This window comes from Nicotiana tomentosiformis, chromosome 12 (genome assembly GCF_000390325.3).
Source record: "Nicotiana tomentosiformis chromosome 12, ASM39032v3, whole genome shotgun sequence".
In the NCBI taxonomy this organism is placed as follows: domain Eukaryota; kingdom Viridiplantae; phylum Streptophyta; class Magnoliopsida; order Solanales; family Solanaceae; genus Nicotiana; species Nicotiana tomentosiformis.
Window position 1 is genome coordinate 88,135,945 of NC_090823.1, and position 16,701 is coordinate 88,152,645.

General features: G+C 35.7%; 1 protein-coding gene and 1 long non-coding RNA gene across 8 annotated transcripts in view; one reads left to right on the forward strand and one right to left on the reverse strand.

Moving 5' to 3' along the window:
- The first annotated feature begins 228 nt into the window (after positions 1–228).
- LOC104086706 (probable carbohydrate esterase At4g34215) overlaps positions 229–16,701 on the forward strand; it is a 71,381-nt gene continuing 54,908 nt past the window's right edge. For 3 of the 5 annotated variants that reach the window (XM_070191742.1, XM_070191744.1, XM_070191741.1), the window contains exons 1-2: positions 229–956; positions 1,318–1,513. In XM_070191742.1, coding sequence (XP_070047843.1) covers positions 336–956; positions 1,318–1,506 — 810 coding nt within the window. In that variant the 5' untranslated portion in view covers positions 229–335 and the 3' untranslated portion in view covers positions 1,507–1,513. Of the gene's footprint in view, positions 957–1,317; positions 1,679–16,608; positions 16,646–16,701 lie in introns of those variants that run through there. The other 2 variants (XM_070191743.1, XM_009591021.4) reach the window with 2 other exon arrangements.
- On the reverse strand, positions 1,809–6,772 carry LOC104086705 (uncharacterized). Of its 3 annotated transcripts, none has more exons than XR_011412826.1 (4): positions 6,197–6,772; positions 4,856–5,066; positions 4,260–4,327; positions 1,809–2,084 (listed from the first exon to the last, which is right to left on the reverse strand). It is a non-coding gene; the product is annotated as an uncharacterized lncRNA (long non-coding RNA). The 3 variants fall into 3 exon arrangements; XR_011412825.1 differs by having other exon boundaries at positions 4,851–5,066; XR_011412824.1 differs by lacking the exon at positions 4,856–5,066 and having other exon boundaries at positions 6,197–6,769.

A 16,701-nucleotide genomic window follows, 5' to 3' on the forward strand; every position in this document is an offset into this window, starting at 1 on the left:
CCTACTAAAAAAAGGGGTAAAAACCGTCCACGATAGTGCCCAATGTGTAAGTTTAGGGTAGGGGGCAGGGCAAAGGCTTGATTAATGTGGAAACATTATATTCATGCACATCTAAAAGGTTTTGTCTTGTAGTACTCTTATCCAAAGTTAGCTGATTTAGTAGTGTTGAATAAAAATAGTAGTAGCAAGTGGAATAAACCTAATACTGAATTAACAAAGGAATCAATCATCTTGCTAAAAGGATAGGCCAACAACCCTCCTTTCCTCGGAGTCTCTCTTGTTTAAAAGGAAGACTTGAAGATGTCTCAAAATTTGAACCTGTGTTCTCGAAAACAATGCACTCCCTTCTTTTGTTGATGTTTTTGGTGCACACTGTGTGGGTTACCACGGCTAACGTAACAAATGATTGTGCTTCAAATGTCAAGACCATATTCATTTTATCAGGACAGAGCAACATGTCAGGCCGTGGTGGAGTCTTTAATCAGACCAACCCAACAGGTATGGTTAATTTGACTTGGGATGGTGACGTTCCACCTGAATGTCAGCCCAATCCATCTATCGTCCGACTTAGCGCAGAACTTAAATGGGTTGAGGCTAAAGAACCTTTACACAAAGACATAGATGTGAACAAAACTTGTGGGGTTGGTCCTGGTATGTCATTTGCCAATACACTCTTGAAGAGGGACCAGAATATTGGAGTGATTGGCTTGGTCCCGTGTGCTATTGGAGGCACAAATATTACTCAATGGGCTCGTGGTGGTTGTCTCTACAACGAAATGATAAGGAGGACGAAGGCGGCCTTACAAAGCGGAGGGACAATACGAGGGATGCTGTGGTACCAGGGCGAGAGTGACACCATGGACCTTGAAGATGCTACATTGTATAAAGGCAGATTGAAGAAATTCTTCAAACATGTGCGCGAGGATCTGCAGCTACCTACACTTCCTATTGTTCAGGTAATGGAAAAGATCTTTATTCGTAGAGAAAGTCAATGCTCATGTTAACCATCTGATATTCAAAACTTACTAGCTCGGCTAATCCAGATTAGTGCCGAGTAGGTCCACTATGGGGTGAATCGCTCACTGCCAACAAGTCTTCGTTTCAGGGCCTAAACCCGAGACATCTGATTAAAGATAGAGAGACCATCCTACCAAATCTCTTGGTTGTAATGTGAATAGTTTACTATTCGATTAATCTCATGTATTTCCTATGTCATTATGGAGAATTTCTTAAGATGTGTCCCTATATAACTCGAAGCTATATCAAGATTTTGACTAATCTTTATTGGTTATTGTGTTGTTGTTGTTGTGTGTGTAGGTGGCATTGGCGACAGCACCAGGGCCATATATGGAGGTGGTCAGGAAAGGTCAGCTGGGGCTTAAGCTTCCGAACCTGAGATGTGTAGATGCTACAGGGCTTCCAGTTGGGCCAGATTTTTTGCACCTTACAACTCCAGCACAAGTCCAGCTTGGTCTGATGCTGGCTGATGCCTTTGTTCATACTTAAAATTAAGGTGCATTCTCCCTCTTGAGACTAGTAATGTGCCCAAAATATTATCGATTTCGTGTTAAATTTTCTACCACCAATGCATTTCTAACTCATTATGTCAAGTTATTTACTTTATTTTTCATATTACCAAATTAGATTTATTTTAAAGAGTTACTTGTTGGTGCTGCAAGTCGTGCTCTTAATCTCATAGTGTAAAAAACTTATTGTTATACGACCCCAATTACCCATCTTAGGATGTCGCGATGACACCTAATTTCTAAGACTAGGTAAGCCTAACACATGCTGATTTAATAACAGAATTGAACTATTTAATCATTTATCATAAATCATTAAATGATATACATAGCCGCAAGCGACCAATAGTTATACATTTCCCAAAACATGTAGTACGGAGTAATAAGCACTACTAAAACACACTAGAATTTTTAAACACAATATTATTTTCAATTACAATTTAAAAGTAGCATAATGAAGTAAGATTGCGACTCCAAGGCCTGCGAACGTCAAACAGGTATACCTTGAAGTCTCCCGCCGCGCAGACGCAACTCTCAACAATACAATCAGAATACTTGGATCTACACAAAAATATGCAGAAGCGTAGCATGAGTACACCATAACGGTACTTAGTAAGTATCAAGCCTAACCTCGGTAGAGTAATGACGAGGCCAGGTCAAGACACCTACTAGACATAGAAACCTGCTCCACATATACATAAGCTAACAATGGAAAGAAAATCAATGTAACACCAACGGCGGAAAAATTATTGATTTACAACCAACAATGAAGTAATAGAAACATAAATGACAGCAAGTAGTAAACGAGTAATAAAGAAACAACATAATCAGAACATCGATGAGATGTAAATGAACTCAAATAAGGAAAAACGGATGACAACTCAAATAATCAAATCGCTCCCAATGCATGAACTTACAACAAGAATTACCCTCAGGAAGCACATCTCATAAACCACAAGTCATGGACCATAATTTCCAAATCTTACACATATGGCACCTCGTGCGCACAATAACAATCACCTTCGCACGGCCAAAGCCCACGTGCTATCATGTACTTTGCAACCAATTTAGATGAACGAAAGATATATTTAAACACCATAAATTATAATAACAATCTTGAATAAAGTAAGGTGTCAAATAAAATTATTAATTTATTTTAGAAATCAAGTAAAGTAAAATAATATACAATTTGTACAAAACAGAGTATAAGATGAGTTTAGTTTAGAAATCAATAAAATTGAGTAAAAGTATCATTTTTAAACAAAACAAAACATAAGTTAAATTAACAAATTAAATATAGAATTTGTTAAGGAAAAGCATGATAACAATTTTAAGCAAGATAAACATATAACAGGGGCTGAGTATAATTTGAGAACTCAATTATAGTGAAAGTTCGATAACCATTTAGAATAATAAGGCACCGAGTGAGATAACGTGTTCTATTTTAAGAGGCACAAAGAATAAAGTATGTTAATAATATTTTTATTTAAACTATTATGTTACCAACAACTCAACAAAATATGATATAGTGAATTCACGCAATTTAATAATAAGAACAAGGAAATAAAACAAGAAATTAAAGTAAAGTAGTTAGTTTATGAAAATGAATTCAAACCTCACTACCAGAAAGCCCAAAATAACAAATCTCGTAATCTCATATAAAAATGTTGAAACTATCATAACAACAACAACAACAATAACCAGTACAACAAACATAATTCGTTGCGGCGCGCAACCCGATCCCACCATAACATCCTTTATCAATATCAAGTGTAACGTAAACAATCCATTGCGGCGCTCAACCTAATCCCATCATATCATCATTTATCAACATCATAATCCTCCATTATTCCACCACATTATCATTTATCAACATCAATTATTACGTACACAAACCGTTGCACAGCGTAACCCGATCCCACCATATCATTATTTTTAAATATCATAATCCTCCCTTATTCCACCATTTTAATTTATAATCATTCATTCCTCGTTGCGACATGCAACCCGATCCACAATAACATAAACAATCCAATAACTCAATTTACAAGAATCTCTACAATCAAAGGGTATGAGTGCAAGGCAATAAAGGAACCACGTAATAATCAAAGGAATGCAACAAATATTACAAAAGAATAGGACAAGTAAATCACGTGACAATTAAGGTGTGCAAGTAAAACAGTTAAGGCAAGTAGCAAACAAGCACGGAGTCATGGAAGGGACGAACAATTTTATATTTTCACAACAAATAGTTCATGGATCAACCACAGTGTGTACAAGTATTTCAACAATAATAAAATGAATGGGAATGCTCAACGAGGAAAGATATCTCAACAATTAACAACTCTGTCTCAATGTGATAACGGCTATTACAACCTCAACATCAATAACTCCACAAGATGATATTCCTTGAAATAACAACTTCAATTAAAAATGATTCAACAATTAAGAGGTAAAAAGACCATAAGGAAGGCAATAACTTCAACTAAAACATATAAGAGCAAAATAACAAGTAAGAGGTAGAACAAGTGCTAACAACGTCAAATATAGCATGTAAGAGTAAATTAATAATGAGAGATATAACATGTTATGACAATTCAATTAAAAGCATGAAAATAGTTTAGATAATCTAAATCTATCAAATACCACATATAGCCCGTGTACTCGCTCGTCACCTTGCGTACACGGCTTTCACATTAAACAAATAGCACAATCAAAGTTAGGCAAGATACTTACCTCAACTAGGCCAACTCAACCTTCCAAAATAGCTTTTCTCCTAAAATTCGCCTCCACACGGCTCAAATCTAACAAAAAATGACTTAACAACATCAAACAGTGCAAGAGAAACCAATTACATAAATGAAGCTATGATCTTTATATAATCTCCAAAAAGTCAACAAAAGTCAACGTTGTTGCCGCCTTGAATTCCGAATCCATGCTTACTCGAGCGAAGCCCGAACCAATACAAGCTCACACTAACAAAAACCGGCTCAATCGGAGTCCGATAGCTCAACCAATTTGCAAATAATATTACTCTTGGGTGTTCATAACCCAAGAGTCCAACCCACACTAGTTGGGTCTCATATCTCCCGAAATACTTCTCCAAAACTCGCCAAATTCGAGTTTGTTGTTCTCCTAATATAGGAGAACAAGACCCCAAAAGGAATCGAAAAATAAACGCCTCTAACTCATTATCAATTTTTAAAATTTAGGACATAACCTTAGGTCATGATTTAAAGAATTAAGTTGGTTTTCAATTAGAATCATGGATTAAAGCTTAACCCAAGGGAATGAATCAAAGGAAAATACTTAGGTTATGGTTTATACCTTACCCAATCGAAGAAACTTGAAGAACATCCTTGAATTCTCCCAATCCCAAATTTTCAAGATGAGAAAAACTCCAACAATCATTATTAGCCAAATATGCCCAGCTGTTATGCCTCATTTTTTGTGCCAAACGATACTGAAACTCGCTTTTAATGCCTCCAATGGATTCCACGTGAAATTCGTGTCAAGTTATACTTTTGAATCACTCCATTTGTCCTTTTAATGAAGGAGATATGTTAGTTTCAATATATGGTGTCACACCTCCTCTTTCCCGAGGGGATAGGAGAGTTTTTTCAATTAAAGTGATATTATTCGAAATGAGATTATTTAATTAATTAGAGTCACCACTTGGAATAATTTTATGGTGTCCCAAGTCACCGATTTATTTTAAATCCCAAATCGAAGAAATTTGACTCTGTTTTAAAGTCTGCGAACACAGAAGACCGGGTAAGGAATTCTGTTAACCCGGGAGAAGGTGTTAGGCATTCCCGGGTTCCGTGGTTTTAGAACGGTCGCTTTAATCATACCTGGCTTAATTAAATTATTTAATTACGTATTTTAGAACCTATGTACATTTTACCTTTTACCGCTTTTAATTACTTGATTATGGCGTTATGGAATTATCTCGAAATGAATCACGCATACGTGTACCCATTTTGTTCGGGTGTCAAAATCGCGCCACGCGTACGTGTACACAATCCATAACAGTTAATTATTTTCTAAGATTGTTTGGTCAAAGTCGCGCGAACGCATACCTTGATTTATGGGAATCATAATTATGCCACGCGAACGTATATATAATCACGATAATTCAATTAAAAGTGTACCTAAAGCACTCTAACGTTGTTCATCATTCTTCCTAAACTTTTGAAATTATTGCGAGGCCAAAGCTATGAAATTATTGTGGGAGAAATGTATTGCGTAGTAGCTATTATACTTGATAAAGTTATCTATATTACAGGTCATTAACAGGCTAAAAGTCATTTTGTAGCTATTAACCAAGAATTCAGATAGTTTATTTGCCATATTGCTCAGTGCAATCCATTAACAAGTTGCTAAACTAAAACTTCTCAATTAGAACCTGCAAAGTCCCTTTCAATCAAAATAAAATAAAATAAATAAAGACAAGCATATTCAATTCTATCTTATTAGATTAGAAGCTCAAAATTAACAACTAAAATCCAAACATCACTATCTAAAGAAACATTGCAACAGAGAAATAAAATAATCACTATAATATTAGCATCCAAACAACGCATCAAGCCAACCAACAATACCAAGAATCTCATCAATTAGAAAAGAGATCTTTGTAAAGAAAAGAAGGAAGAAAGGGACGAGAATTTGACCTTTGGTATAAATGAACTGAGTTGAAATTACAAAGGCTTAATAGCTGGACGGCTCTCGACCGGAAAATTTACCGACTAAGTCGACGGAACCGCGAATCTGCCCGGAAACCTTAGACTACGACCTCAAATGACTTCAACGCCCCAATTTCGATACAACTCAGCAGAAACAGATTTCAGCTTTGTTTAGTTTTTAAAATAAAAAAAAAATAGTTGAAACCAACCAGTTTGGACGACTATCGCCGATTTTCTGCTCGTTTGCCGTTGATGGTGCGACTCCGGCGAAACAGTGACAGTAGAGGGGGAAAAGGGACAGAAGCAATAGCTAGGTGCAACAGCAACAGTCATGGTCGTCGCCGGTCATCACCTCAGGCAACGGCAACCATGGAAAGGGCGAGAGCTGGAGAGATGGGGAAAGGGACTTGGGCGGCTCTTGGAGGAATTCCGTTCTTTACTCTGTTTCTGTCTGTGCGTGTGTGAGTATGTCTTTTTAATTTTGAGAGGAAGAGGATGGAAGAGGATGGAGAAGATGTGAAGGGGGAGGCGCTGTTAGCGGTCTTCTTTTTTGGGATTAGGTCCCTCCCTTTATGTGTTGTGTGTGGACCATTGTCACACCTCCTTTTTCACGAGGGATATGAAAGTTTTTTCAATTAAAGTAACATTAATCGAAATAAAATTATTTATTTAATTAGAGTCGTCACTTGAAATAATTTATGGTGTCCCAAGTTACCGGTTTATTTTTAAATCCCAAATCGAGGAAAATTGACTCATTTTAAAGTCTGCGAAAACCAGAAGACCGGGTAAGGAATTCTGTTAATTCGGGAGAATGTGTGAGGCACTCCCGAGTTCCGTGGTTTTAGTACGGCCGCTCAACTATTAATAACTGGCCTAATTATCTGATTTAATACATATTTGAACATATTATGCATTTTATTCCTTTTAACCGCTTTTAATATTTATGTAAATTATTTAAATAAGTCGCGATGTTGCGCACTTATTGTTTTTATACACATTGTGAATCGCGTCACGTGAAACGCACCCGCAATTTACAATATGTATATTTTTATTATTATTTGAAGTTATGGTCGAGTCACGTGAAACGCACACTCGAATTAGAATTATGTATCGCGACCATGCCACGGGAACCGTACCCATGACCACGATGATTCATTATTAATCGCGCCTAAAACAAACTACGATGTTCATGAATTGTTCTCCCTAAAAACAAACTTTGAAATTATTGAGGTCACAAATTATGAAAATTATTGCGGAGAAATGATGTGACTTAATTGTTAAGCTAATGGGCCAAGATACAGAGGTGATTGGCATTTATTGAATTGGCTTGACAAATAATGCATTTGGCCGGAGAAATTATATGACTTAATTGTTAAGCTAATGGGCCAAGATACAGAGGTGATTGGCGCATTTGGCCCAATGCGTTATTTGTCAAGCCAATTCAATAAATGCCAATCACCTCTGTATCTTGGCCCATTAGCTTAACAATTAAGTCACATCATTTCTCCGCAATAATTTTCATAATTTGTGACCTCAATAATTTTAAAGTTTTTTTTTAGGGAGAACAATTCATGAACATCGTAGTTTGCTTTAGATGCGATTAATAATGAATCATCGTGGTAATGGGTACGGTTCCTGTGGCATGATCGCGATACATAATCCTAATTTGAGTGTGCGTTTCACGTAACTCAACCATAACTTTAAATAATAATAAATATATACATATTATAAATTGCGGGTGCGTTTTATGTGACGCGATTCACAATGTGTACAAAAACAATAAGTGCGCGACATCGCGACTTATTTAAATAATTTCCATAAATATTAAAAGCGGTTAAAAGGAATAAAATGCACAATAAATTCAAATATGTATTAAATCAGATAATTAGGCCAATTATTAATAGTTGAGCGACCGTGCTAAAACCACAGAACTCGGGAGTGCCTCACACCTTCTCCCGGGTTAACAGAATTCTTTACCCGGTCTTCTGGTTTTCACAAACTTTAAATGGAGTCAATTTTCCTCGATTTGGGATTTAAAAATAAACCGGTGACTTGGGATACCATAAATTATTCCAAGTGGCGACTCTGATTAAATAAATAATCCCATTTTGATTAATGTCACTTTAATTAGAAAAATTTCCCTATCCCCCTCGGGAAAAAAGAAGGTGTGACAGCTTTGACGACTTCGCTGGGATTTTTGAAAATAGGGGGAGGCCAGTTCTCTGTTGTGAAGAAAAGGGGAAAGATCATATTAGTCTTCTTCAGGGAGATGGAGCTAAGGGAGTCAGCAGTTAGGTTTTAAAATGGGGGAAGGTTTTGAGAGAGATTGAAGATGGAGTAGAGGGAGGGGCGCGCCGCTGCTTGTTGAAGAAGTCAGGGGGGTCCCTTCTCTTTCTCTGATTTTTTTTTTTCCAAAGGGGAGTGTGAAATTAGGGTCTATTTTATAAATGAAGAGGGGATATTGGGCTGGCGGGTAGTGGGCTGGGGCGAATGGAAAGAAAATGGGCCACTAGAAGCACCTGGCCCAAAGTTGTAATGAGACCCCATAACCTTCTCTTTTCTTTCTTTGTATTTTGCAAGACTAATCAATTTATTTAACACTCCTAATTCCAACTAATTTGTAAAATTAACCTAATGACCTATTTTTCTATAATTAACTAATTCATTTAGCTAACCAATGCATGTAGAGTTACTAATATATTTTTTGGTATTTTAGTGTTTTACAAATGCAATTGATTATGCAATTAAAATCTAAAAAATGTAAAATTTAAAAATATTTTTGTATTTTCTTTAGGATTTAAAATGCAACTTAAAAATGCATCAAACATGAATACGTACAAAGCAAACTAAGTAAAAATATAGAAAAGTAATTTAAAGCTATTTTTTGGATTTTTTAGGAGTAAATTTATATTAGGGCAAAAATTAGGTGCTCACAAAGATATATAGGTGTAGGTATAGGGATTAATTGGTGGCCAAAAAAAAAGAGTGTGTATGGGCATGTGAGTTTTGAGGGAGCGAAATATACGAGATCACAAACGTAGATTGCTCGCGGCTAAATATGAATGAGTTTGTTACAAAAGATAAGGAAAAATCTTGCCACATGGAAATGACTCATTGACTCTTGCTTTAATTAATTTTTTTTTCTTTTAAGAGTGTAAAATAAAAATACTAGCTAAATATTTTAAAATCAAGAACATATAAATTTTTTTGTGATTTTTAATTTTCTTAAATAAAACCTACTAAAAATGAAATAAATGTTAAAATATGTAGATTAAACTTAAAATTATTTACATACTAAAAAGTGTTGAAAAATCTCAAGTATAGTAAAAAAAATTAGGTGCTCACATCTAAAAATAGTGCAGATTTTTAAATACGAATTCAGTGACAATTTCATAATTAATCTGAAAAATCTAGCAACTCAATTCTTAGTAAAAGGATCATAAATCCCGCGTATGATGTCGAAACGTGATGATTTCAGTTGATATGGTTCCAAAATTATGATACGGATATAATGGTTTAGTCAAAACACGAATCAAAGGTCATTTTCTCAATATGGTAACCTTTATGCTCAAATCGACGTCGAAATCGAAAACCATCACCATACAACCCAAACTGATCCAAAACTCATCGGAATTTAACCAAACTTTGTGGACATATCCAAAATTATCATTCAAACTTATTGAAATAATTAAAACCCGATTTCGAGTCCGTTTACCCAAAAGTCAAACCTTGGTCAACTCTTTCAACTTAAAGCTCTAAAACGAGAATCATTCTTCGAAATCAATCCTGAACCGCTCGAAAATCGAAACCAACCATACACGTAAGTCATAATACATAATATGAAATTACTCAAAGTCTTAAACCACCGAATGGTAAGCTAAAGCTCAAAATGACCGGTCGAGTCGTTATATTTCCCCCCACTTAAACATACGTTTGTCCTTGAATGTGCCAAGAGTAGTTCCAAAGCCATCAAGTCACCATATAATCTCACCATACACATAACCATGGGTGATCCCACGTTACCCCAGTCCACCCAATCCATATAAGCCCGACAATACCAGCTAATAGAGGATCCTTACTTCAACCATAAATCTTAAAACCCAAATCCCCAACATCCGAAATTCATTATATGACCCGATTCTTGCATCTATGCACTATATAACTCTGAAAAAGTTGTATCAATACATAATCATATCTCAATAAATAATCACATAATATACCACATAACTCAAATACTCACAGCAATAACTTCCGACCGCAATAGTTGCTCGATAACAAACTCGACACCGGTAACAAACCTTATATCAACTAAAACCTTGTTCTGAACCTTCGTAGATTTCCAATGATGAAAGAAACATACAGAAACTCATAACCACCCATCAGATTAACAAGTCGTGGAGCTCTCTTGCCGATAAGAACCATAGCCAAAATCTAAGCCGACTAGTGATGCAATTCTTGTAAACTTACCTTAATCATATCCGATGGCACTCATTTCACGCCCAATAACCTCACCTCATCCAGTACAAGCTACTCGACCGACCTGTCATAGAAATCATACTTAGAGCCACATACCATGCAATCTGTGCACCAACGAACAATAACTCAAATATACCCAATGATGAAAAGAGAATGGAAATGAAGAAACCATCCCGCCAGCTCAACAAATACCACCACGAAGTGTAATGCTATCAATCCACCACACAAAGGGAAACACAATACACGAAATAAGAATAAAAGATCATATCCTAGCATAAAGCCGCCACGATGCATGACCCAATCCGACACTAGTCCACCTGAAATACGTCGAGCCATGATACTCATAATCAACAACCATAAGCTTATCAACATCAAACACACAAAGCGCGTGACCATAACTATGAAGATATGGACATCACTATATACCAGAAACAAGAAGACCATAACCAAGGCACAATCAACCATTCAATACCCCAAAAACAATCTCGCTTGAATTTCGCTACAAAGCCCAAACGTAATCGCATTAGTGTGCAGATAACCAACAGATCACAACCTATCACAGCATAGGAGATTAATACATGAGATATATCAGAACACGAATGTGATCCACCCTAACCGATAACATACCCCTTGATAATAACTGTATTGAGTAGATAAATCTGATTTGATTTAGAACACATATCCTTATTAGACCTACTAGTAGCCTCCAAATCAATTTTGATCCTTCCAAAGTAGGTAGAATGACTCCAAAAATCCCACGATAACATATCTATAGTATATACCGTCAGTTTCCAACCTTTTAACATACCTTCATCATTCACAATCATGGAACAGTCTGCCTTGAGAGCCCTCATAGTTTTCAAATCCTTAGAATACTAGAATCTCCATATTCGATCACAACTACAATACTCAAATAACTGATACATTCCTCACATACAGTCAGTCCACGGGAAGTACTTCTATAATTATTTCATGCCACAAAGCAAAATCTGGACATCTGCAGTTGATCAACTAGGCAATTATCGTAATACCAGTCAGGCATCCATAAGTCGAAACATAGTGTGTCTTCCGCAGTGCGCACCCTTCTTAGGTGGTATCAAATAATGCTAGCATTCTTCTAAACATCTGAAATCGTCCATGCTATCTAGAACTCGTGACCCCATCCAAGCGAAATTCATAACACGCAACATGTTCCTTATGTCGGTAGCAAACATCTAGCTCAAGGTGTGGTCGACACTCTCAAGAACTCTTTAAGTCCAGTACGCACATCACCAAGCAATCACAACTGTACTTCATAACTCAACCAAGTCACGCAAGCCATTAAACCCAAGAGTATTGCCACAGTACGCGGGTGAAACATTACCAAACTAAAAGACTAGTTATCTTTATTGTTATGATGACCCAACACCCCCGAGATGACCCATTTCTTCTAATCCTCCCCGACTTGTCTTCAGGAAAACACTTTCCTTTATCAGTACACAATGATCCTAAGTCAAAGCTCATTGTGGAAGACCCTAGCATGAACCACATCGCCCGAAAACCCATAAACTGTTGTATTTCCTCTAAAACACCCAACAATACTAATACCGAGATACCCACTCTGAAGAGACCTTTTGTGAATCTGGAGATGTTTCTTTAACCTCTCTAATACTTGAATGTAGATTTAGTAATTACACAGATATGCCGCAAGTTCCAGCACCATCCCATGAAAATCTCAGATCTTAGTCATGTACAATTCCGGGGAACCCCTCAAAATTGTATATATACCTCAGACCCAAGACTGATATGACACTTGCCCATGCAATCTGATCGTCGATAGAAGACTCCCCCACTTGGCGCGGAGTCATAGGGTACAATATCCGATGATCCACATTACCAACCTTCATAAGCTTGTAAAACACCAAAAAGATACACAAACTAATTGCATCACACACTTGAAAAACTAAAGATCTACCAAAACATCCGCGTAAATATGTAATAAAGAAACAACATAATCAGAACACTGATGAGATGTAAATGAACTCAAATAAGGAAAAACGGATGACAACTCAACTAATCAAATCGCTCCCAACGCATGGACTTGCAACAAGAATTACCCCGAGGTACCACACCTCATAAACCCCAAGTCATGGACCATAATTTCCAAATCTTACACATATGACACCTCATGCGCACAAATAACAATCGCTTTCGTACGACCAAGCCCACGTGCTACCATGTACTTTGCAACCAATTTAAATGAACGAAAGATATATTCAAATAACATAAAATATAATAACAATCATGTATAAAGTAAGGTGTCAAATAAAATACAACAACAACAACAACCCAGTATAATCCCACTAGTAAGGTGTCAAATAAAATATTGAGTTTATTTTTAAAATCAAGTAAAGTAAAGTAATATACAATTTGTACGAAACAGAGTATAAGATGGGTTTAGTTTAGAACTCAATAAAATTGAGTAAAAGTATCATTTTTAAACAAAATAAAACATAAGTTAAATTAACAAATTAATTATAGAATTTGTTAAGGAAAAGCATGATAATAATTTTAAGCAAGATAAACATCTATCAGGGTGCTGAGTATAATTTGAGAACTCAATTATAGTGAAAGTTTGATAACCATTTAGAATAATAAGGGACCGAGTGAGATAACGAGTTTTATATTAAGAGGCACATAGAATAAAGTATGTTAATAATTTTTTTTATTTAAACTATTATGTTACCAATAACTCAACAGAATATGATATAGTGACTCCACGTAATTAAATAATAATAACAATGAAAGAAAATAGGAAATAAAAGTAAAGTAGTTAGTTTATTAAAATGAATTCAAACCTCACTATCAGAAACCCAGAATAACAAACCTCGTAATCTCATATAAAAATGCTGAAACTAACGCAACAACAACATCTAGTACAACACACACAATCCGTTGCGGCGCGCAACCCGATCCCACTATAACATCCTTTATCAATATCAAGTGTAACGTAAACAATCCGTTGCAGCGTACAACCCGATCCCATCATATCATCATTTATCAACATCATAATCCTCCCTTATTCCACCATATTATCATTTATCAACATCAATTATTACGTACACAAACCGTTGCGGCGCGCAACACGATCCCACCATATTATTATTTATCAATATCATAATCCTCCCTTATTCCACCATTTCAATTTATTATCCTTCAATCCCCGTTATGGCGTGCAACCCGATCCTCAAACAATTTCAATTAACATAAACAATCCAATAACTTAATTTACAAGAATCTCTAAGTGCTAGGCAATAAAGGAACCACGTAATAATCAAAGTAATGAAACAAATATTACAAAAACAACAGGACAAGTAAAGAACATGATAATTAAGGTGTGCAAGTAAAACAGTTAAGGCAAGTAGCAATTCAATATTTCCAAGCACGGGGTCATGGAAGGGAAAGACTTAAGGCAAACAAGCACGAGGTCATGGAAGGGACGAACAATTCAATATTTCCAGAATAAATAGTCCATGGCTCAACCACAATGTGTATAAGAATTTCAACAATAACAAAATAAAAGGGAATGCTCAACAAAGAAAGTGTCACGACCTGAAATTTCCTTCTTCAGACCGTGATGGCGCCTAACATTTCACTTGCTAGGCAAGCCAACGTTAGAATAATATTAACAAACTTTAAACCATTTTTTAAAATTATTAATAATCAAGAAAATAAAAGCGGAGGCAAAGTTTGTAACATAGTGAAATAATCCATAAAAAAAATAACGGTGTCTAAATATCATCCCATAATTGGTGTCACAAGTGCACGAGCTTCTAGAATAAATATAAATAAAGGTCTGAATAAAATAAAACTGTCTGGAAATAAACACACAGCTAAAGTAAAATAGACGGGGACTTCTGAACTGTGAACGCCATGCAGTTATACCTCAAGTCTCCTCTGAATAGCTGAAATCCGAGCAAGTCTATGGCACGCCGCTGGGACCAACTCCGAAATCTGCACAAGAAGTACAGAGTGTAGTATCAGTACAACCGACCCCATGTGCTGGTAAGTGCTGAGCCTAACCTCGACGAAGTAGTGACGAGGCTAAGGCGGGTCACTTATATTACCTGTACGCAATATTAGTAACAACAACAATAATAAAAATAAACCAGGTAACTCATTTATAATAATTGAAGCCAACTCAGTAGTCATAACCAATTATCATTTCCATTAATTCTGTTGCAGCGTGCTACCCGCTCTCACAATATATTCACATTCAATTCTGTTGCAGCGTGCAACCCGCTCTCACAATATATTCCTTTAATCAAATCTGTTGAGGCGTGCAACCCGATCCCCCAATATATATATATATGTATGTCGACTTTTTAATAAGTCTGTTGCGGCGTGCAACCTGATCCTCTAATATGGACTTTTCATAAGTCTGTTACGGCGTGCAACCCGATCCTCCAATATGGACTTTTCATAAGTCTGTTGCAGCGTGTAACCCGCTCCTCCAACATATTCATTTACCAATTCTTATAGAAGATATTTCCCCAATAAATGTAACAATTAATATAAAATTATAAGACAACAAGCATACAATAATTATAATTTAATTATGAAACAAACAATGACAAATAGCAGATTATTATAGAAATTATGGAGAAAATAAGCAGTTTAATATTTAATATTCTAAATATAAAATAACAATTAAAACACATAATTCAAATAGCATGTAACAATTAATGTGGAAATTCAATAATTAATATTTGACAAAGAATAGGAGAGAAATAATTATTATAATAATTAATTTATGATTTAAAACAATTTATGATTTTTCAAGTAAGCAGGGAAACAATTAATTTGACGACGTATAGACACTTGTCACCTCGTCTATACGTCGTTCACATGCAATTCACATAACAATTAAATTAAGGATTTTATTCCCTCAAGTCAAGGTTAACCATGACACTTACTTCGCATTGTAAATTCCAATCAATTATTCAACCACAACTTTTGCTTTTAAATTTGTCTCCAAAAGTTTCAAATCTATTCAAAAATAATTCGATATATTCAATACGAATAATAGGAATTAATTCCATATGAATTTATAAATTTTTCGGATAAAAATCCGAAATTCATTAAAATATTTGGCAGTGGGACCCACGTCTCAAATCTCGGAGAATCCGAATTTCCATTCCGAGACGAGTCCAACTATACAGAAATTATCCAATTCCAATGTCAAATGGACATTCAAATCTAGATTTTCTGTTTTTGAAAAGTTTTACAAAAATTCTAATTTCTTCCATCTAAATCCGAAATAAATAATGAATATAGGCTTAGATTTATGAAATACAATCACTTTATGATAAAGAACACTTACCCGTGACCTATCAGAAACTCACCCGAGCCCTCAGGATTCCAAATCAAACATGCACACAAGTCTAAAAGCATCATACGAACTTGCTCGCGCGATCAAATCGCCCAAATAACACTTAGAATTACGAATTTAGCACCAAATCAAAGGAAATTTTCAAGAAAACTTTAAAGCTTATATTTTTACAACCGGACGTCCGAATCACGTCAAATCAACTCCGATTCTCACCAAATTCGGTAGACAAGTCATAAATATTATAGTGAACCTATACCGGGCTCTAGAACCAAAATACGGACCCGAGGTCAATAAATCTAACATCAGTAATTTCTTAAAAATTATTAAGCTTTCAAGCTTTTAATTTTTCATCAAAATTCCATATCTCGAGCTAGGGACCTCGGAATTCGATTCCGGGTATACGCCCAAGTCCCAAATCACGATATGAACCTACCAGAATTGTCAAAACACTGATCCGGGTCGACTTGCTTAAAATGTTGACTAAAGTCAACTTAGTTGAGTTTTTAAAGCTCTATTTCACATTTTAATATATTTTTCACATAAAAACTTTCAGGAAAATTGTACGGACTGCGCACGCAAGTTGAGGAATGGTAAATGGTTCTTTTCTAGCTCTTAGAACACCGAATTACTTATTAAATTTAAAGAT